Genomic DNA, 22505 nt, shown 5'->3' with positions numbered 1-22505 from the left:
TTTTTGTGTTACAATGCTATGTTCATATAAGAAATAGTTAAAAAATGTATCTAAATATATTCATGTATAGATGTTTTTACCCTGCAATTACAAATGCGTATCAATTGTAACTTAAATGGGGAGCTTTTCTCCCAGGGCCTCCACTGAAAATGGATTTTACCCAGTTGGATTTTTCCTTGTCAACAAATACAAATAAAGTATCAAATAAGTATCCTAGTAGGTCACTGAAAGTTCCCTGTGGCTAACATGGCATAAGCTATATACACCTTATCTCTAGAGATAAGACCATGCATCCCCATGGAGTTAGTGTTGGTGGAGTATATTGATCAAGTTCTTAATGACATTTTGATCTAATCTCTAGTGATACACCATCTGGTCTACAGTGATGATTTCCTGATCCACCATTTGGACTTCAGTCAGGATATGACTCATCAGCCACTATGTGGATCATTTCTGAGTCCTAAGCCTGAATGGACATGCACCCTTCTCAGTAGTGGTGGTGACTAAAGCAAATAAATTCTGCTGAATGCAAGCTTCAAACATGACTAATGCAGAATAAACTGCTGAAATTATCAACGTAATTTATTACTAAAGACAATCATGCAACGAGGCATGCAAGACCTGCAATGAAATCTATGAATCATTGAATTCTTATTCACTTAATTTAAATCACACCACTTATTGATTAGCTTGTTTCAAGAAGCACAGCAGTTGTAGCAGCATTGATGAAGTAGGGAGCTTTGCCCTTAGTCTGCCATCCATCAAAATCTGAGCAGGTGTAACAACCCCACTGGCTCAAACACTACAAGGTGACCATCCTTGTCATGAAGGATGTATTTCTCCATGAGATGTTTTACTGTTTGTATAACCCTTTCAATTTTCTCATTACCCTGCAGATATTTTAGACTTGCGATGATGTGACAAAATATCATTCTAAGGAAGATTTCTGGAATTCTGTATTTTCATAGCATTATTCATTGTTTTGACAATGTCTTTCAGCTCACCTCTAATTATTTTGAAGAGTAGTCAGTGCATAACAAGTATTGAATGCCTTGATACTGGAACAGAGCTGCTTCTACTTTTTTGCAGGGATGGTCTGATAGTTAATGTGGAACAATTCTGTCTCTGCAGTCTCTTGTGTGACATATGGATCAGGATCTGACCAACTCTTTAATATGATTGGACTTTCTGGGTCAAAACATGACATCTCTTTGCTTGCTGTTTTGTACTTTAAAATAAATGTGTTTCATGAAACCTGGTCAGTATTTATTTTTTGAGAAGTAAAGGTACAGCTACTCTTTTACTTTAGAACATTAGTTTATCAGTATACTTCATTTCATCAAAGAATATACAATAGGATTGAATGGCTCAATGGCATTTTCCGTTCAGGTCTTCCATTTAGTATTATTTTAACTGTCACATCTCATATTTCAGCATTAGTTTTAGCTTAACTTTTGGAATCTTTATGTATCTCTCTTGACATTACCAAGTATCGGGCATTGTCATCACTTTGAGATCTTTATCTAACAATTCTTCAATGGTTTCCTTCAAGTATGCTTGAATCAAGATTATTATCTGTGTGCATATGTGTCTGAGGTCTATACAGCACAGTGACATCTAACATATACAAACTCACAATAAAAAATATGGATCATCCGTCTACTTATATGGCATTCATTCCATGGGTAGGTAAACGTGTGGGAGAGTAATGTACCCCATTAATTGGTTCTCTTAATATTTTGTAGATTTAGATCTCTAAAATGGATATTAATGGTGGTATCTGTTTTATGAACATGTAACAGGTCAAGTAGGACAGGTTCACTTTCAGAGTTGTAAGCTAAGTAGGTGTCACCACAAGGAAGTCTAGAGGAGACAAAGAAGGTGATAAAGCATTTTAAATACTGTGCAGATTAGGGAGTTAATAACTGAGGTTTCTTTCATCAGGAAGCTTTTTTTAAGTGGACTATATGCCTAGAGAGATACATAAAAACAATTCACTGTATGGATCTAATAATAGTGAAGTAGAAGTGGACAATATCTTCCTTGAACCTAGACAATGTGCATTTATTTGTAAACTGCATCAGGTAGAAAGATTTACTAGTGATAACTGACACACCGTGGGCTAAAGAGAGCTTGTATGTTACAAATTTACTTATGGGTATGGAGAATATTTGTACTACATTTGTAAGAGACAGGTCATGTAGACTTAAGTACATGTAGAACATAGGTCTGAGGGTTAACACTGATGGTGTCCAGAAACATTGGTACATATGTGATTGTGGCTTATGGATAGGTAGTTGAAATCTCTGAGAATGAATATGCTAGGTTCAGTAGTTAAGGACCCTAATTTGCTTAGGTAGGTGCTGTGGACAGTAGCAGTCACAGAAGAAGTGCTGTAATGATATGATAGATGGACTTGTTCATAACTATCAGGATTTGCAGGAGTTCTACACCACTGTCTTGCTGGATCAGTCATGATGTGAAGAGATTTTAAATGAATATGGCTTCACTATTATTTTGCAGCAAAGACAAGCTGCTGCTCAAAAATAGTTTGAGTTCAGCCTCAGAAGCATATGCTGAGAGCTGAGCCAGATCTATCTCCATCATACCTCTCAACTGTCCAGATTTTCACAGAATGTCCAAATTTTTGTCTCGTATTTTTGGTTTGTTCCTCATAAAATGTGTAGGTTTGTGGCAAATCAGTAAAGATCAAATTCACTAAATAATGACAGACATTTGAGTTGCAGCCTTCATATTCTTCAGAAAATATATGGTAACACACAACCTTTCATTCTAGCAACTTTTTAAGTTTATAAAGGCAATATTTAAAATGCATCCCTTTTTTGAGTCTTTGTCACCCCATTATTTTTGGCTTTGTCCAGATTTAATTTGCTGAGAGATTGTGAGGTATGGTCTCCCTATCTTCCAAAGTTCATCTTCTAAGTATGTTCAGTCCCACTTAAGTAATGATCAGGTTGCATGAATATTTGGAGGTGAAGGGGTGTGAGTGCCTGGTGACATCACAGATTCAGATATTGCATCCACTCTCTGCTAAGCCTAGTGAGTGGTATGATTGCATGTTTTGGTAGTAAAGACACCTGTGACAAGGATATTATCATGCATGGTAGCATGCACAGGTATATTAGGCATACAACTTAGTTGACCCTTATATGTGTTGGCAACTAACCATGTTGTGAGTGTAGTGGGAAAGGTCTCAATGTATTGCTGACATTTATGTCTTGGTGCATTGACTAGGAGACTTAGGAAGGGGGTTTAGTTAGCACCTCAGCATATGTGGTCTTAGTGTTATACTGTGGTGGTGCAAGGGGTATGATGACCTCTGATAGTGGCTGACATGACAGGTTTGCTTTTCATTTATTTTATTTCATTTACATTTGTTTTCTGGGTGTAGAACATTGATCTCTATAGGCCTTTTTCAGACTGTGCTTGGGAGCAGTGAATTTTTAAGTGGTTTGAGGGAATCGAACCTTGAACCACAGAAACACAGGAAACAGATCATTAATAGTGCCTTTATATAGCTATCTAGACCTTTTGCAGGTAGACTTCATGTTAGGCAACAACAATTACTTGTCAGTGAAAATGAAGTCATTGCTATACTTTCTCAGAGTAACTAATAATAGTAGGGTGGCAACATATCAGTTAAGGGGCAGGTTGTGGTCTTATGGTATCAGGAAATATGATTGGGAGGGGTTCAAAAATAATGGGCAGTATGCCTACAGCAATAATCTGAATGATGGGGGTAGAGGCACAACAGCAAATGTCAACAGTGTTATACTAAGTGAGATGTGGTTATAGTAATATGGGTCCACAAATTGTGCAAAAAAACAAGATACTATACACAATATGATAAAGCAGAGTTAAGTACTATGCACATAGCATGATAAGGCAGCACGATGCAGTTTATAGGCATTGGCATGAAAAGAACATGAAACTCACTACAGCAATTCAAAACAGTGCTAGGGCAAGCAAGAATAATACAGGATGCAGGCATAGAGAGTAAACAGCACAGTACTACAATTTAAAAATGATAAAGCAGAAACAACAAAAGCTATAAAGGCATGGTGCCACATGACTAAGAAACACTGTACAATAATTCAAAAGTGAAACAGTATCAGCAATGGCAACAAATGACACAAGATGCAGGCGTGGATGAAACAAGACTAGGACACAGGTGCCACAGTTTTACAAGAGCAATAGGACAGTTTAGAAGTTAATACCTAGATATTATAAAACTATACAAGCACAATACAGTTCAAAAGTAATGCAAAAGTGCCACAAAACTGTGTGTGCACTCCAGTTAAATAAGAAAGGCAAACACTGGCACCAGTGCAACAATAGCTACAAAATGTGAAGAAAGACACAGTATGATAAATGAGGTGCCTATACTTGTAGTCAGTTATTTGCACTGACTTGAAATGCAGTGTTGTACACAAATATGCAAGGTTTTTAATTAAAAGTATAAGTGCCACATTCACTTGTACTGACTTACAAGCTACTGTGTACAACACAGCTATTTCAGGTGTTAGAGTACAGATCTCCTGGAGCAGGAGGCTGCAATATCACATGGTTTACTGCATCAAGAAATTCCACCAAGGACTCAACAGAATCCACCCATCTATTAACATTTTCTTAGAGTACCTGACTTCGAGTAAATTTCCTTGATACTAAGGTTGCTATACAAAATGAGGCATTACAGATGTGTTTACAGGAAATCAACTGACAGATGTATTGTATTTGCACAGAAGTGGTAATCATCCCTGGCACACAAAGAAGTCAGTTATTTGCAGTCAAGCACTTTAATATCACCACATTTGTTCTAGTGGGCAGAAAGTGACACACAGCTGGCACAGTTGAATGATGCCATGCTTGCTTAAGGTCACTTTGCAAGGGAGTTTAACAGAGCTGTAGACAAAGTAATGCAGTTACCACAAGAATGGTTGCTTCAGTATAAAGAGACAAGTCCCACTAGTGACAACATGTCATCCAGAACTTAAAACGCTGTATAAAATCAAGAGAGACCTCCAACTAGTGTTCATTAAGGATGGGAAGTTGACAGAGATTTTTCAAGCACTCCTGAATCTGTCATTTGTACAACCAGCAAATCTAAAGAATCTTTCTGTCAGAAGGCCGTTTAGATCAGAAAATAACATTGTTCAGAGTGGTATTGATCATTCTGTATTGGATATGACAGTTATGTTTCTTTAAGGACATTTCCACACACCTTTGGAAAGAACAACAATGTAGATTAAGTTAATTCAGTTGTTCATTCTGACAGCCAGTGGTATAAACTGCATACTGTTTTATGAGACACTATGATACCTTACTTTTCATTTTTGAGCAACTAATAGTGGACATAAATAAGGTATATTGAAGAGCAACAATTTATTTTTGTTTGTTTGTTTTTTAATGCATGATGTATGATTTTAGTCTGAGTTCAAACTGTTGACTATTTCAGAATATTAACAGTAACTGTTAAGTTTACTGGGGTCTGTGTTTTGCCAACTGTATTTTATTCATGAAAAGAGAATACTTTCACATAAGGCACCATCCTGGTCAATATAGTAGTAATCATAAACTTAACAGTCAGTGAGGCCTTAATGTTCAAACAGTTTTAACAGTATAAAAAACGTATCCAATTATGTTTTCAGAACCATGGGCTGATATAACCATTTTCTTTTCTTTCTCCCTCTCTCCTTTTTTTCTCTCTCTGCTAGCTAAACCACAGCCTGTGTAGTGTATTAACCGCATACAACATCCATGCATTCTAACCCTGTATTTTATTCTCTCGGTAGTCCCTGCCTTTCTCATCACCGTGAACCACACACTATTACTGATTTAAATTTTCTGTTAACCAAAACCTCTGTCTTACAAAGATTGGTTTAGACTAACAACTTACAAATCAAAATGTATTTTCTTTCTCTGGATTTAACTAATCCCCTTACACATCTTTTGTTTTAAGGTTCGCTATTGCATTAAATGTCAGAGCAGTCTGAGTATTATCTTTGCTAAATGAACATTAACTGTAATGTAACATGCCAACCTTTGATTTTTATAACATATCATGACCCTGTTCTATCGTTTGTCTCTCAGTCTCTCTCTCTCACACACACACACACACACACACACACACACACACACACACACACACACACACACACACACTGCACGCCCATACCTCTCAACATTTTACCACAAGAAATCTGGACAAAACTTAAAGTAATAGGGAGACAAAGGCCCAAAAACATGAACAGATTTTAAATATTGCTCTTATAAACTTAGAACTTTGCTAGAATAACTGCATTTGTGTTAGCATGCATTTTCTGAAGGCTATAACATCTGAAACTCAAATGTAATTCATCATTTAGTAACTTTTATTCTTAGTGATTTGCCAGAAAAAAAACACATTTTATGAAGAACTAACCAAAAATATGAGGCAAAAATCTGGACATTCTGCGAAAATCTGGACAGTTGAGAGGTATGTATGTCTCTAAGGTGTAGTATGAGCTGATTGTTTTTTTTTTTACAGTAAAATTTCTCAAGACTTCTTTTTTAGCCAATTGGAAATAAAGGATGTACTTCTCTTTCTAGGCACAACTGCAGTACTGTAGCTAGGTTAGAGGAAGAGAGGCAACTGCCCCAAATGCAAAGTGTTTGGGGGGGGGGGTCAGCAGACTTGGATCTCTCTTTGATGCAATACTGGTTTTTCAAAAGCTGTTATTGTATTTTCTGAAGCACTCTGTGTGTGGTTTAAACTGTAGCATCTGCTTGCTATAGTTTAAACGTTTTGTTTTTAAACAAAAACATGAGCTCTGTAGTGTTCTGCTCAGGTGTAGCAACTGTATACTTCATTTGTACCAACCAGTTTAATACAGTTTAAAAGAATAAATATTTTTCTTTTTTCATAAATGCAGAAGGAGGGTTGGTGCAGAGCACAGAAATGGGACCTGAATGGCTGGGAAAGGATGGGAGGCCATGCCAGTAAAAGGAATGGCCATTTCTTTTTTTTTTCATTCTTAAGTGGAAGAGCTCAGACGTCGGATCTAACTGTAATAAGTCAATTGCTATGATGTAGCAATCAGCTACTTACAGTGAAGTGTTCTTCCGCACAAGTCAATATTTAAGAATGTTATGGACTCTGTGTATAGGTTTGTTTACCCTGTCCTGAAGTGTTTTCTGAGGAAATTTATAAAACCAAATAAAAAATTTAATAAAAAAATGTATTTTCTGTCACTGACAACTCCTGACAAAGGGATCATAACAGCTCAAGGGTTAGTATAATTGCAAAATATTTGTTGGACCAATAAAAGGTATTACATCACATTTGTGTTCGAGAGTCTCAGTGTTTTGTGTTAGTGGACCAGCACATTTTTTTAATTGTTTTTCTTACATCATGGTTTACTGCAGTCATATATAATGTTTAGTTTGCTGCAGCTCAGCAATGCACTAGTAACTAAAGCAGACAAAAAGAAGCAAACAGCCAGTAGAAACCATTAATGACAGCTCACAGCAAATAAATATTCAGAGCACTCCAATTCTCTGACATAAGCAAATTGCAAAAACAGTCCCAAATAAAATACAACTAGCAGGTACAAAAGCCTGAATATTAGCTTAAAAAGCTAATTTCAAGTTTTAGTCTTTAAAAAGCTAATTCCAAAACCTCAAGTCTCGGAATTAGCAATGACCTATTTCATCCATGCATTTGAGCTTTTGCACAGCTTTCTGCCTTAAACAACTGGTGCATGCCCTTGGCATATGCTAGTCTGGATTTGTCTAACCGCTTTACTGCCCTAATAGACAGCTGTTTCCTAAAAGTAAGCCATGAGGTCTTTGATTTGCCCTAGCAGTGTTTATGGCCATTTCACAATTTTACGGTGAGATATCAGCTTGCATTTTTGACATTACAACTACAGTACATACATCACATTTTTTAAACCTCTAAGCATTTCTTACCTTAGCAATATGCATACTTTAGACGTCAAAAAACTCACTGCTATCATGATTGTTTACTTCTTGAACACAAGTTTGTCTTGCAGTCCTCAGCCTTGTCTGTTGCAATGTTAGTAATTAAAACAACACTTTGTGATTTGCTTTTCTACACACACACACACACACACACACACACACACACACACACACACACACACACACACACACACACACAGACAAATGTTGCCTGTCCTTTAGGAATGACTCTATTACCTGAATATAACCAAATAGTAACCCTAGAACTGCAAAGCTTGTCCTACAATCCCAAAGTTTTAGAAGAACATTCTTTCAAAATACAACTTTCTGCTCTAGTGTTCAGTTTAGACTTCATTCTTTTACCATTAACCTTCAGCTTTTATGAGCAGTTGTTTATTTTCACTCACTCCTGTCTCATTTATGTACCCTCTAATTTGCTTGTGGTTCAGTTCACCTGCTCTGCATATATCTATTTTTTAATGTCAAATCCTTTTACATCTACAGTTGACCTCATACAATCACTATGTGCCACATATAATTCTAAATCTTATTAGTGAACTAAATAGATTTCCAAAGTCACAGATATGTAGCTTTGTCTTGGTTTAGTCACACATGCATTGTTTCATGAAGCTTCTCATATTTTATAATATGTATTTTTTAGGTTTACAGTATTCCATTCTTTTCATCAGAGATGAATCAGCTTTATTATTTCCTGACTGGCCAAATATATTTTACACTTCAGTAGCCTCTTCTCCAGCTGCTGTTCCTTTTTTTCTAAAATAATTCAAATGCATAACTAAAAATGTAATGCATTTGGAAGCAAGAAATTCAGTTTTCTCTTAGGTTGTCATAAGGCATAAGTGATGTTGCTATCATATTTGCTTTATAATTTTTACATTTATGTACAGTATTTTAAAGTTAAAATTTATTTTCTGACATTAATTCAACATTTTTGGCATCACCTTACAAGCCAATAATTACAAAATAGATTTATAGCTATAAAAACAATGAGACCCATTCTGAACTCACTGGATGTGTGATTTACTTTAGTCATGAAGAGGTAAACAGTCTCTTAATAAAGTATGCCTTCCAACAGTACTGACCTTCTTTAGGGACATGGCCATAGTACGTGTATATTGCATACTCTGCATGTTTGAGTGTACTGAGAAAAAGACTTATCCCTATCAATGTATATCTTCAGAATACTTATACAGTCTTGATAAAGCTGTGCTTTATCATAGCACCAGCAGTAAGAATTAAGATGAGTGCAAAAACTGCACAGATGAAAATTACCTACTGGAGTATAGCAACAGCCTTAGGAGGAGCAAGACATCTTAGGTTTAGATGTCTGGTCAAAGGTATAAAATTAGGCATGCCATATGTGAGTGAACAAGTCAAGATGCACACAAGAGCAGCTGTAAGGGGTACAAACTGTAATGTCCTTAACCACATAAGTGCAAGTGATGTGCCTCAGAAATGGATCAGAGTAGTCTGGGTGTTGGGGGGGGGGGGAGTGGAGAATTGGGGAAAAGATCTTTGAGCAAATAATGCATATAGCAACAGTGTCAGATGTGTAGCTTGCCCATGGCATCGATAGCAATGGTTCTCTTACAATTCTTGCGTTACAGAAGTGTTAGGGCAGCTGGTGTTCACACACTAACGGCATGCCTAATTTTATACCATTGACTACAGATTGCAAGTTAAGATGTCTGTCTCCTCCTAAGGCTGCTGCTATACTGGGGTTGTGGGCCCTTTTGGAGAGATGCTTTTTGAAACTTCCCTCTAAAAGTTTGTGTCTGCCTGATAATATCAATTTCTAAGTAATAAGTTTAAAGGATTTGAAAAGCAGCTTTTAGAACAGCCAAGGAAGTAGGCAATGCTAAGCTTCCAGGGAATGTTGAGTCATTTCTTAAAATGTCAGTATATTAATGGCAATGTAGAATATAGATGTATTGGAAAGGGGTATCATTAAAAGGACAAAAGATAAGGTGATAACAGACACACATAGAAGGCAAAAGAGCACGTAAATAAAATAAATAGAAAGTAGTAAGTGCTGTCTACAAACAAGTTGCAAAAAAATAATAAAATAAACTACATAAATAAAAATAAAAAATCTGAACTTATGATATTGATGGAAAAATAATTTCCAGATCATTGGGATTGCAAGGCAACTTGAGCATGATGGTCATTTCTGCTTTTTCAGTGCCACCCTCAGGCCTTAAGTCCCTTTATAAGGTGGGATAGGCTAATCAATCAGGATACATTTATAAATATCCATCCATTTGTACTGCTCCTTTTTAAAGTCTGATAGTGTCAGACTGCTTAATTTGGAGAGGGAGTCTTTTCCAGAGAAGGGGTTGGTGTTGTGTGATGCATCTATTCCTCCATCTTGTCTTGTTGATTTGATGGAGTAGATGTCCACACATGCATCACACACACACACACACACACACACACACACACAAACACAAGGACACGCATGTTTATAAGCAAGCTATGTATATATAAGCAAAGTATTTATAACCTAATGTTCTGCTGATTCATTAATGGATACGTTTCCCACAGAGTCTTTCCTAGAACTTAATTTGACAGAGTTACATTTGTTTATATAGATATTTCTATAGTATTTTTTTTTATTGTTGCTAATCATTTCTCGTATATGTTTCTGTATATTTGTCCTGCTGAAGTAGCTGCTGTAACCACAAAATAATTAAATTAAAAAGAGTATGGTTTTAGCTCACAGCCTTGTTAAACTGAAATAATTAAGTAGTTGCCTGACACTTTGGTAATTTTTCATCGCACATGGACCCCTGCAAAGAGAATAATGTTCTTCCAAGGTAAATTAACTGCCTTCCTTCAGCCTAATCTTGTTGGGATCAGAGTAATTGAACTGATGATTCAGCACTGTGTTTTGCTGGAAATACGGTCATTAGTTTTAATATGCAAATGTATTCTTTATTCTACATCATGTACGTGCTGTACAGCTTGACAAAATGTTTAAAATGAAAGAAAAATTTAATTATTTCTTCTGTGCATACATTGTTGTCAATTTAATATGTCCTAGAGCAGTATACAAGCATCACAGGCTAGTGCCTCATTAAAACAGCTGTGACATAAAAATGATTCTGTGCCTGTCATGCATACTTCATTAAAAGCCATTTGTGGTTGTGCACAGAAATTCTTCCTACCCTTGATTTCTCAATTTATTGGCAGAAGTCATAATGTGACAGTTGAATGTTAGAGTTTAGATTAAGTTATCCCTTTTTGTAATAGCACTTTTGAAGGATCTGAGAAGTAAGCCATAAATAAATGGTCCACTGCATTGCAAACCTCCTCTGACATTGTATACTTGACATTGTTATTTATTCAAAAATCCAGTTTTTTTTTACATCAGAACCATATGTTTTGCTGCTGTAGTTGTGATGAAGAGGCAACACATCCAGTGTGTGAGTGTATGTGTATGTGTGTGTGTGTGTGTGTGTGTGTGTGTGTGTGTGTGTGTGTGTGTGTGTGTGTGTGTGTGTGTGTGTAGGAAGGTCAGTACCACCCTTGTACTAATAAAAGTTAAATGCATCATGTGGCTTATCTAATTGACTTGTATCATCATAGTTATTTAATTGAGGACAGTACAGGGGCCACTGGAGACCAAAGAAAGAGGTTCAGAACTGAGGTTGCTGTGCAGGCTGCCACTGTTTTAACATGCCAAGCTATATAAATATTTATAAATAAACAAGATGGCTGAAGGTAGATGTGGATAGCATTTAGCAGTGAAGGCTGTCTGTGCTCTTAGCACAATATCTAAAAGCAACTGGTTGATGTGAGCACATAGAAACAGGTAAATTAGCAGAACAACAGGGAAGCCCAAGAAGTAGTATTACTAGCCAACAGGGCTTGTCCTGACACTGGGCTAGGGTGACAGTAGTTAAACTAAGCAGGATCTGCCTCGCTTTAACAGTGTGTGCCTCTCTAAACTGGAGCTTGTTAAGGCATAGCTTCTGTTAGTGTGGTATGAACAACCTATGTGAACCAAAGGGATCTCTATTGAAATGCCATCACTCAAATACCGAGTGCAGAAACACTGAGAAAAATAAGACAAAAAACACGGGAAGCGCAAATCTGAAAAATTGCTATTCTTTTTAAAACTTTTGTTAATGACACCAGCACCTATAGACTTTCAACAAAATGTCTTTTTCAGTACTAAATATTTGTGTTCTACAATTAATACCTGTAGTTCATGACTACCAGGTGAATGGGCATGAACATAAATATATTTGCTATGAAGTCCTCTCTGACTCTGAAGATTGACATACAAATCTCTTTTGTTAATGCTCCCTCGCTTAATGCACTCGTTCCAGTGAATATCCACATAGTCATTTCCTTAAGTATACAAGAGCAAACATGTTCTCTCAAATAAAACAAAGTAATACTTTAACTTATTTTTTGAAGTGCAGCCAAGCTTTGGGAGGGGTTGTTAGGTCTTCCTTAGTGTGTAAAATCATAATGTGATTAAAAGAACTTAACATATTGATATGATAAGATATATGGTATAAGGTAAACTAAGGTATATGAGCTTCTGAAGAAGAGAAATGCAGTTTACGGGGCTATGTACAAAGCAGCCCTAAGTGTAGCAAGAGGTAATTTGAGGAGGGGTATAAAGGAGGCTAAGAGGGAGTATGGTAGGAAGGTGCAGAGACACTCTGAAGACATAAAAGATGCAAGAGACTATAGCAAGGCATACAAGAGATCACTTACTACAAAATCAGTCAACATAGTGTGAGGACAGCATTGAATTCCTGGAAAGTCTGAACATCTTCTTTCATAGATGTGAGGAAAGAAACAACAGATTGGCACTAAAGCTACACAGATGAAAAGGTTGCGGTTCTCAGCCTCATCGCAGAGGAGGTAAGAAGAGAGCTAAGGAGAGTGAAGCCCAGGAAGGTTGCTGGTCAAGACAACATACTAACATCTCTCTTACCATGGCAAAAGTACTATCATGCTATAAGGAAACTAACATCATCCCACTACCTAAGAAAACCACTCCCTCTAGCCCTAATGACTACAGACCAGTCACACTGACATCCACTGTTATGAAATGTTTTGAGCGGCTGATCAAAAAGCATGTTTCATCATGCCTTCCTCCTGATTTTGACCCTCCACAGTTTACATACAGAGCTAACCAATCCATGACTGATGCCATATCAGTAGCACTACACATCTCACTTGAGCATTTAGAAGACAAAGACAACTGTGTGAGGATGCTGTTCATAGACTTCAGCTTTGCATTTAATATGGTGATACCAATGCAGCTGATAGAAAAACTGGCATATTTAGGAATCAGTAAACATCTCTGTAACTGGATACCTGACTTCCTGACTGAAAGACCACAGATGGTGTGTTTGGGTAAGAACACATCAGAGTGCATCATGATTAACATTGGGGTTCCACAGGAATGTGTTCCCAGCCCACTGTTATTCACCATCCTGACCTACAACTGCTATACTAAGCACAAGTCCCACCATATCATCAAGTTTGCTGATGACACCACAGTCGTGGGGCTCATCACAAAGAATGATGAAAGGCCATACAGAGAGGAGGTGGCATCTCTGATCAGTTGGTGCAAGGGGAACAACCTTGACCTGAATGTAAGCAAGACCAAAGAGATTATCACTGACTTCAGAAAAAGGAAAACAAGCCATCTAGTGCTCAGGATCGATTGTTAGAGTATGGAGAGGTTTAAGAGTATGAAATTCCTGGGTGTACACATATCAGAGGACCTCTAGTAGTTGTGAAACACCAGCTAACTGGTCAAGAAAGTACACCAATGCCTCCACTTTTTAAGAAGGCTGAAAACAGCTAAGCTTCCTCCTCAAATTCTCTCCACCTTCTATAGAGGTGCAATAGAGAGCATTCTCACCTGCAACTTCATAGTGTGGTTTGGAAGCTGCACAGTTAGTACCTGAAAGGCCACCAAAATAATATAGGACAACACTCATCTTGTACATGGACTGTTTAGGCATCTGGCATCAGGCAGGAGATATCTCAACATTCGCTGCAGGACTACAAGATTCAAGACACATAATAAGTCAATTTTTATTTATTTGTGCAGTACATACTTATATTTATTCCAAGTAAGTGCAATATTTATTTATTATATCCATAGTCAGTATTATTTAATCCACTCAAGTGCAATATTAGACAAATAATTTAGGCATTTCAATCTGTAGTGTGTTTTGTATTACTTTAAATTGGGTAGTTAATTTAACTCAGGGTTGGGTATTCTTTTCGTATATGAGTATTGGTAAATGATTTGGCTCTTTCTTGTCTGTATTGAGAGTAATATTGTATTTGTTATTTATGTTTATTCCTCTACTTGTATGAGTCGTTTCACTTTCCTTTGTAATCTCAAGAATTGAGTTGATGCACAACATTTTGTTTAGGCTGCACGTGTGTAGTTCTAAATGACAATAAAGTTTACTTTGACTTTTATAGAAAAGTTATAACAGAAAATCTAAAAAACACAAACAGTCAGAGAGGACTCCATACCAAAACCATAAAAAATACCTGAATATAAAGTATGGACTTTCTTTGTATTTCAAATTGCCTATACTTAAAATAGTATTAATATATTTAATTTAACAACAATGATTACATTTAAAGACAAAAAGCTGTTATACTGGTATCAATTACTAGAAAATGGGAAGTTACAACATGTTGACCATATTATTAATAAGTTTGAGTTAAGCAAATACATGTGGTTAGAAATTCATAACTGTAGACAGTTGAACATAAGAATAATCAAATGCAACCAATAGTTAGAAATTCTTTCCCCAGATTTATTGATTTAATCATTACTCTAATGTACCAGAATATAACTGGAAAGGGACGTCTATCTAAAATATATAAGGTACTTAAGCATTCAACAGTATGTCACAGAGAAAGCTACTGGAATTTTTTGGACTTCTTAATAATAACTCTCCTAGTGAAGATGATAAAAAAACTAATACTCCAGTCTTCTAAACAAACTACTTCATCTCTAAGGTTGAAGTATCAATGCTCAAAGATAAGTAAAATGATTAAGAGAACAGGGCTCAAAGAACAGTATCCATATGATTGGAAAACTGTTTGAGAATGTGCTTTGTTCATGAAAGACAAGTTAGCAGTATTGCCTAGCTTGCAGGCAAATCATATCAAAACTGAAAGAATACTCGTGTTATTTTCACAAGGGCCAAAAGGGTAGTCAGGCAAGCTTAACATATTTCTACGAGATTCCAGCCTTTTGTTCCAAAGGACACATTTGTTTATTTACTCTGGAAATGTGGTAAAATACTTGATAAAAAGGCATCAGTTCAGAGATGTCAAATGAGCCCAGTTATTGGTGGTTTTACATGAATATATGTTATAGAAGCTGACGTTTAGAATGTTTTACCCAGTTTTAACATTTTATTTCCAGTAGGAGGATAAAGCTGATGTACAGGACCCCAAAGAACTGTGCACAGGAGTATGAGGCTGGGGTGGGAAAAGGTACCCCTGTGTATCACACCAAGGAGGTGAATGGTTATTCAGTGATCCAATCTAATGGAGGTCTTTTTAGTGATGAACAGAAGAGAATAAAATGATCACAATGGTTGGCTGGGCAACATCAGTTTCCAATCCTTATGTACAGGATGTATCAAAGACTTAAAGTTGTATTTACCACAAGAAAACAACATCTCTTATTTTTGATGGTGTAGCATTTTTTGAGTGATGTGCATGCAATGATTCCAGTATGAATTATCAAGCTATAGCCAAAAAGTTAAAACTGGAAAAATGCAACATTTTTTTTTTCTTTTTGTGGACATAAAACAGAATTAAAAGCTTTTTGTAAAAGTTTAAATTCCCTGAACCCCCATCTGGGAGATTTAGCCTTTCACAACCCCATTGTTATGTAAGCTAACAATTCCATGGTTCTACAACCACAGTGTAAATGTAAACTGCATAAACTAGAGAATTATTCCCAGTGGTGGAATCGAAACAATGAAAGCAATGATTTTCACTATGAAACTAATGCTGAAGTGCATCTCATTTAGTTGGGACAGTCAAACCATCATCCTCTTCTCACTCTGTCACTAGTGTGAAGTTGCATGTCACATAAGGTCATACGTTAATAAGTGTTTTTTTATTCCTTAATAATGCACTGCCTCAGGGATTAAATGATGTAAGGAGTGTGTATAAATCTGATGGTAGATACAGAAAACATAAAAAATGGTAATTTAAAACTTGCAGGTAATAAAGCAGTGTCCAATAAGCTGTCTAAATGTGCTCTAGTGAGGAGCTGTACTGAGAGGGAGGGGTATATTTGCAGGTGGGCACGATACTGAAAACACTGTTGTCTGAGTATTTTGTTCTTTTCTTTGAAACTGAAAATGTGTCTGATGCAAAATAAATGTGTTATTCAACTTTTTTGGCAGCATTGAGCAGTTAATTGACATCATGACCTATTAAGTTGCTCCAGGAAGTAAGGATTTTCTGAGTGAGACTCCTACTGAAAGGCAAACTTTTGGAACTAGTGCAAAAAATGAATGCTAACAAATTTAATAAGGTACAGCAAACACCCTATTAAAGTCACACGTGTTTACTTGGAAGTGTTCATATGTACTGAGACAGTAGGAAGGACTGAAAGATGTGCTCCCATTTCTTATAAGCCCATCTGTCACACTCCCTGAATATTGGATCCACGGGGGGGGGGGGTTACATTCTTCACAACCTTGTTGCAGTAAAATTCTGCTAAAAGTAACTGATGCCAGACATAAGGGCATAGTTCTCTTATCAGGGAACCATAAAGTAAATTGAATGGTAGAGCACCAGTCATTACCTTTCTTTTTAGAATTTGATTAATTTGGGAATTATTTTAAGACTAGATCGCACATGTTGAATTATACAAATGAATTAGCGCTATAGTAAATGGAAGGTATTTAGAACAAATGTAATACGCTTTTATTGTATCCTGTTAGGAAATAACTGTTCTCTCATTGTTTGCAACAATATTCATTAATTTCCTTGGCTGGTAGCGGTGTGATGCTATCAATACATTGTCATTGTAGTAATTATTCTTTTATATTGCTGTATTAATTATTCTGTCATTGTTTTCCATTAGCTGGACATAACTATCTGCTTCTGGTCCAGGTCATAGCTGTTCTTTGACCAGCCCACATATCCAGTCAATAAAATAAATAACTTTACAGGAATTGTGGGAAGGTGCCAGTAAAAGAATGTGCTGTGGTCCATGATGCTTCTTCTCTCCCTTACCATCTCCCACCAACTCTCATTCTGAACATCCTTTCAGGCCATGATGTCAGAATATTACGGTCTCTGAGCTCATTTCTCACCCCTTTAAGGATGGTTTCCTGTGTTATCTTAATTAATGATAATCTAAGAATAATAGCAAGACTTCAAGCAATGTAGGGCTGACTACTCACCTGTATGGTTTGCGATCTTCCCCTTTGAACATGGAATACAGTCAAAACAACAAATTTGTTTGCCTTGCTGTGTGGCTTTTCTGTACCCTGTAGTGCAGCTTTCTGTGCATATGGATGACGGAACCTGTGAAGAATACAGAAAACTGAATATTCCAACATTTTCTGGAGGATGGCCTGTTCATCTGGCCAGTATTTCTTTTTTATTTATAAAGAAAAAAGTTAGCAGTAATTTTTTATTTAATTTCTTGTTCTTTTACCGGACTCTTTGCATTCATTCCATATATCCACCTCACTGTACCCAAATGATCCCACCTGAATTAAGTTACTGCTGTATTGTAAGGGTCTCCTGAATCTTATCAACATAAAAACTATAATGTTTTCCCAGGCATTACAGAATTAAGCCCTCTAACTCAAATATATACACAGTCAAAATACATGTTCTCATGTAATTGTGGGTTTAATACAAAATATGTACAACAACAACATCCAGAAGGTGTAGGATTTTTGCTTGGAAAATTTTGTATAGGTATTTTTATATCTCAAGTAGACTTCAAAGAATTTTTCCTCAGGTAGATAGCAAGTGTTGGCGGTGTGACAGGGAAATAAGAAGTGAAAGGGAAAATATGTTTTGGGAGTATAATGCACTGGCAGATATTAAAAATTATGTCCAGAGTACTGTTATCAAAATATTGAGTAAGCAATTGGCTGTAACCAAGGAATTGATTATTTTGAACTCGGACACAGTATTTGAGTTTCCTAGACATAGTAAGGCCTTGTTAAGTTTAATTATTTTGGCTGCCAAAAAGCAATTACTAGAAAAAGGAAATCAAAGTCTAAACAACTTTGTTTGAAGTATTGAATATTATAAAATAGATAAAAGAAATGAGATCTTTACAAAAGAAAAGAAACAAATTACATAGAAACAAATAAAATGTGTGGGATTGGGAACAATGCATGCAGAATAATGTTAAGGAAGAGTGAGGTTTAAGGGGAAAGCAGGAATTGAGCAATTTATGTAATGTTGGACTGATAGCTATAAAGAAGCAAACTGTGCCCCTGGATTCAATAAAACTTACATGGAGTGTAAGAATAGTGCAGCCACTCCTGCACGGAATATGGCCACTGAGCGATCGAGTAAACAAGCCTGGGGACGTGCACGAACTTGACAGCACTATTCTTGCACAGACCCCCCTGAATAATGTTAATTACCTTATTTACTGGTGAAAACCATGCAAATGAGGTGAATTAGTGATTTAGGAAGAAGGCAGGCATCCATGTAGGAATAGTGCTACCTGCAGAAATGTATTCGGCTACTATCCGAATACATTTCTGCAAAAATCAAAACAGAGGCATGACAGCTCAAATAAAAGTATGTATTATAATCTGTAGGCATGTCAATGGCCAAATATATGGCCATTGTCATGGAAAAGTGTTTCAATTTTATAAAAATAAAAATGTATTTTTTGGGCTGATCTTGGCTATTTAAGCATAGGGCAGTGGTGCGCAAAAGGGATCGTGCCAAAAATATCAAAAAAAAAACTTGAAAAAGCAGTTTTAAGTGAAATCTGCATTTTTCCATTATAGTCTATGGCATGCAGAATCAAAACAATACCAGGGAACAGTGGTTGCTAAGGGGAAATGCTCTGGTGTAGTACAGTAACTAGGGACTAAGGCAGTGGGGTATGCTAATGAGGGAAATTTACTGAATCACAAAAAGATTCTAAGTGCCAAACTGCACCTAACCGTGTAGGTGCTATAAGGCAGTGGTGTAAGCAGGAGGAGCAGCAGACATGAAAAGGGGGTGTGTCATGCTTGGTGTAAGCACATTGGAGTGCCACAGCTCCCAAATAAGCTTAGCTAAGCACAGCTATGCAAGGGGGTATGTCTGAGGCTGTATTGACTTATTCCATGAAATGGCGAGTGTGTTCACATCCAGGGAGGGACATTTCTCAGGGTTTGCATTAGCTAAATGATTTTGTGCGGCATGCACCGATCTAAAAAAAAAAAAAATGAAAATAGCAGGACTGTTTACATTTGGGGACCAGGTTTGCGCAGCATGCCTTGTGGCTTAAAAGGGGCAGAAATGGGAAGGAGAAAAAAGAAAAAAGAGGAAAATAGCAGAATAAAAGCAATCAAGTGCAAACAGCATAGCTAGCAGGTGGAATGCATCATAGTCAGCCAATCATACAGGCAGCATCTGCAGCACAACAGTGTAAACTATGGAAACACCTTACAGTTGGTTTTCCCCACAAACTCTGCACCATTGGTGTACACATGCGGGGTAATTTTAACCGAAAAAATGTTAGGGGCTGCCATTGCTATGATACTTAAGTATGTACTAGTGGCTGCTGGTGGTGAGGAGGATAATGCTGACAACCATCACAGACCGAGGAGGAGGAGAAGATTGTTCAGACCCAGGGTAACTTACCAGGGGCTACATGATTTAGAGTGCTACAGGATGGACAAAGCCATACTTCAGCAAATCATCGAGCTGTGCTGGCCTCAAATCAGACCCAGAACCAACAGAGGGGAACACATCCCAGTGGATACCAAGGGATGTGTAGCCTTAAGAATATTAGCCACAGGTACTTTCCAAAGACCTACTAGGGACATCATGTGGGTCTCACAGGCATCCGCATTCAGGGTATTTTATCAGTTCCTGGATGCCATCATACCACATGCCAGTGAGCACATTTACTTCCCCAACACCCGTGAGGAGAGGACCAGCAATATGCATCTCTTAAACCATGTAGAAGAATACCTGGAGGTACTGGGTGTGATAGACCACACTCACATCCACATCAAAGCACCACCTGGTGAACAGGGTAGGGTCTACATAAATCGCAAGGGCTTTCCCTCCATCAAGTGTCAGGTTGTATGCACTGCCAAGGGCATTATCATGAATGTATGTGCTGGCAGCCCTGAAGCTATCACAACTACCACATCTGGCATTCATCGCAGCTGTACCAGGAATTTGCCAGTGGGAACATCCTGTATGGCTATCTGGTGAGGGATGCTGGCTATGCACAAGAGCCGTGGATGATAACACCCATCAGAAATGCACACACACCCACTCAAGAATGCCATAATGAGGCACACACACAAACCAGGATTATTATAGAGCGTGTGTTTGGGATGCTCAAGTCACGGTTCCGCTACCTTGACATATCTGGTGGAGCCTTGCAGTACTCTCTAGCCACATGTGCACACGTTCATAGTATGTGCCTTGCTACACAATATGATCCTGCGGAAACAGCTGCAGCAGGAATAGCATGGGGTCGGGTCACATAGCCCCCCACCATTGCTAATGTTCCCACAGGCACAGATGGACTCAGAGGAGGAGGCCCCTGAGCCTGCTCCTGTAGGCAGATGGAGGCATGCCCAGTATGCCCAGGCTTTGGCAAAGTGGCAATGCATAGCACACACACTGAAACTGTTGGGACACAGGGACTAACCCACCTCTCTCACTCGCACACACAGTAAAATGGATGACACACACATCACATTACCTGTAATTTACCATGTGTAGGCAGTGTACTGTGTGATCTAACATAGGCAACCCTCAAGCACCATCCTCACAACTGCCACAGGCACAAGGTAAGTCAGTCTTTTTAACAATAAATTAATGGATTAGTATGTTTTGGTAGCATATCTATGGTAATGTTACATGCAAGCAAGGGAATTGGGTGGCCTACTGGGATAGCAGCAGACAACTGACAGCTATGTAGGACACCAGGAAATGTCTACACACTACTGGCTTCCCCACACTATGCAGTATCATTAAGGTGACAAATCCCACTGCAGTATATGTGGGGGACCAACTGGGGGGGGGTCATAAGTCACATGCACGGATGTCACTGTGGGGATCCCATACTCACTCCCAGACTCACACAGCAAATGAGCCATAGAAAATCATGAAGGAATATCTGGTGAAGGTACACAAATAGAGACAATGATGGAATACCCCCCTACAGATTTACACAGTGATATCACAGCAGGCCTTGCGGTTGCAGTAAGACTCTTGGAAGGGTAAGAAGTCTTAAACTGTATGGCATTGCAATCTAACCTGTGGTCTCTAGTGATATGTCTTTATTCTCAAAGGCAGGGTACAATACTATGCTAAACAGAGGCAGACTGTAATGCCAATATCAGCACAGTCTGTGAAAATGTGTACTGTTGACAGGTGTGCCCGCCACACCTATATTCGCATAGAAATGCAGTAACATGTAAGTATGTAGGGTAATAGCAGCAGAGCACACATTGCCAGGGCTGTCCCAATCAACATGATAACGTTTTGCATGTCCACAAAATGCAGGAGTAAATAAGCTATGCATATGAGAGGGGAATACTTATCAGGATGTGGCCAGCAACTTTTCATGGCTCTTGTGTCCTACTGGCCTAGGTATAGTACTGTGGTAGACAGGGCCATGTTCCATGAAATGCAGTGCCAACAACTTTGCATGTCAGCTACACATATGGTGAGAGTTGTACACACTGTCCAGATGTCAATATCCATTGCTGCCAGGAAGTTGGGCAGGTCATGTACAGGGGACCACACATATGAACAGTACATAGGTTGGAGTAACCTACATAGTGCCTACCATATCTCACAACTGTACAGGCCTTTTGCAGAATGTACACAGGTTTGCATCATATCTGTGGTGTCTTTATTCTGAATTAGTGGTTGTCTGGCAAATCACGGGCAAACCACGAAAGTCTAAAGTAGAAAATATTGATGGAATGTAGTGTCTCAGACTTCGTACCTCATAGAAAAATGCATGCTAATGCAAAATCTCTTACTGTATCACCCTTCAAAGTGTGTAAGGCCAATAGTTACAATGGTCTGTATATTTAGGCATCTGTCACCCAATGAATCATGGCTTTGTCCAGATGTCTGGCTCACATATGTAGAGAGGTATGGTGCCTAGAGGCACAGCAGTGCATTCTGTCACTTACCATTGTCACCCCAGGAGGGTCCACTGTCTGGCAGCCAGGGAACATATGAGTGACAGAATGCACTGTCTCACTACAGATGGCCTGCAGCAGTCTCACATGGCCTAAAGGCCT

At 37.9% G+C, this 22505-nt stretch overlaps 1 protein-coding gene across 1 annotated transcript in view; it reads right to left on the bottom strand.

Moving 5' to 3' along the window:
- LOC122799838 (extracellular calcium-sensing receptor-like) overlaps nucleotides 1-22505 on the bottom strand; it is a 442157-nt gene that overhangs the window by 138514 nt on the left and 281138 nt on the right. Inside the window, exon 4 of the mRNA XM_044069166.1 lies at nucleotides 17439-17562. Within this exon, the coding sequence (XP_043925101.1) occupies nucleotides 17439-17562 (124 nt within the window). The remainder of the gene's footprint in view (nucleotides 1-17438; nucleotides 17563-22505) is intronic.

The sequence above is a fragment of the Protopterus annectens genome, chromosome 4.part0, assembly GCF_019279795.1.
Source record: "Protopterus annectens isolate FY-2018-M chromosome 4.part0, PAN1.0, whole genome shotgun sequence".
NCBI classification, from domain to species: Eukaryota; Metazoa; Chordata; order Ceratodontiformes; family Protopteridae; genus Protopterus; species Protopterus annectens.
Note: the sequence above shows the minus strand (reverse complement) of the source record. Positions and strands in the feature narration are given on the sequence as shown.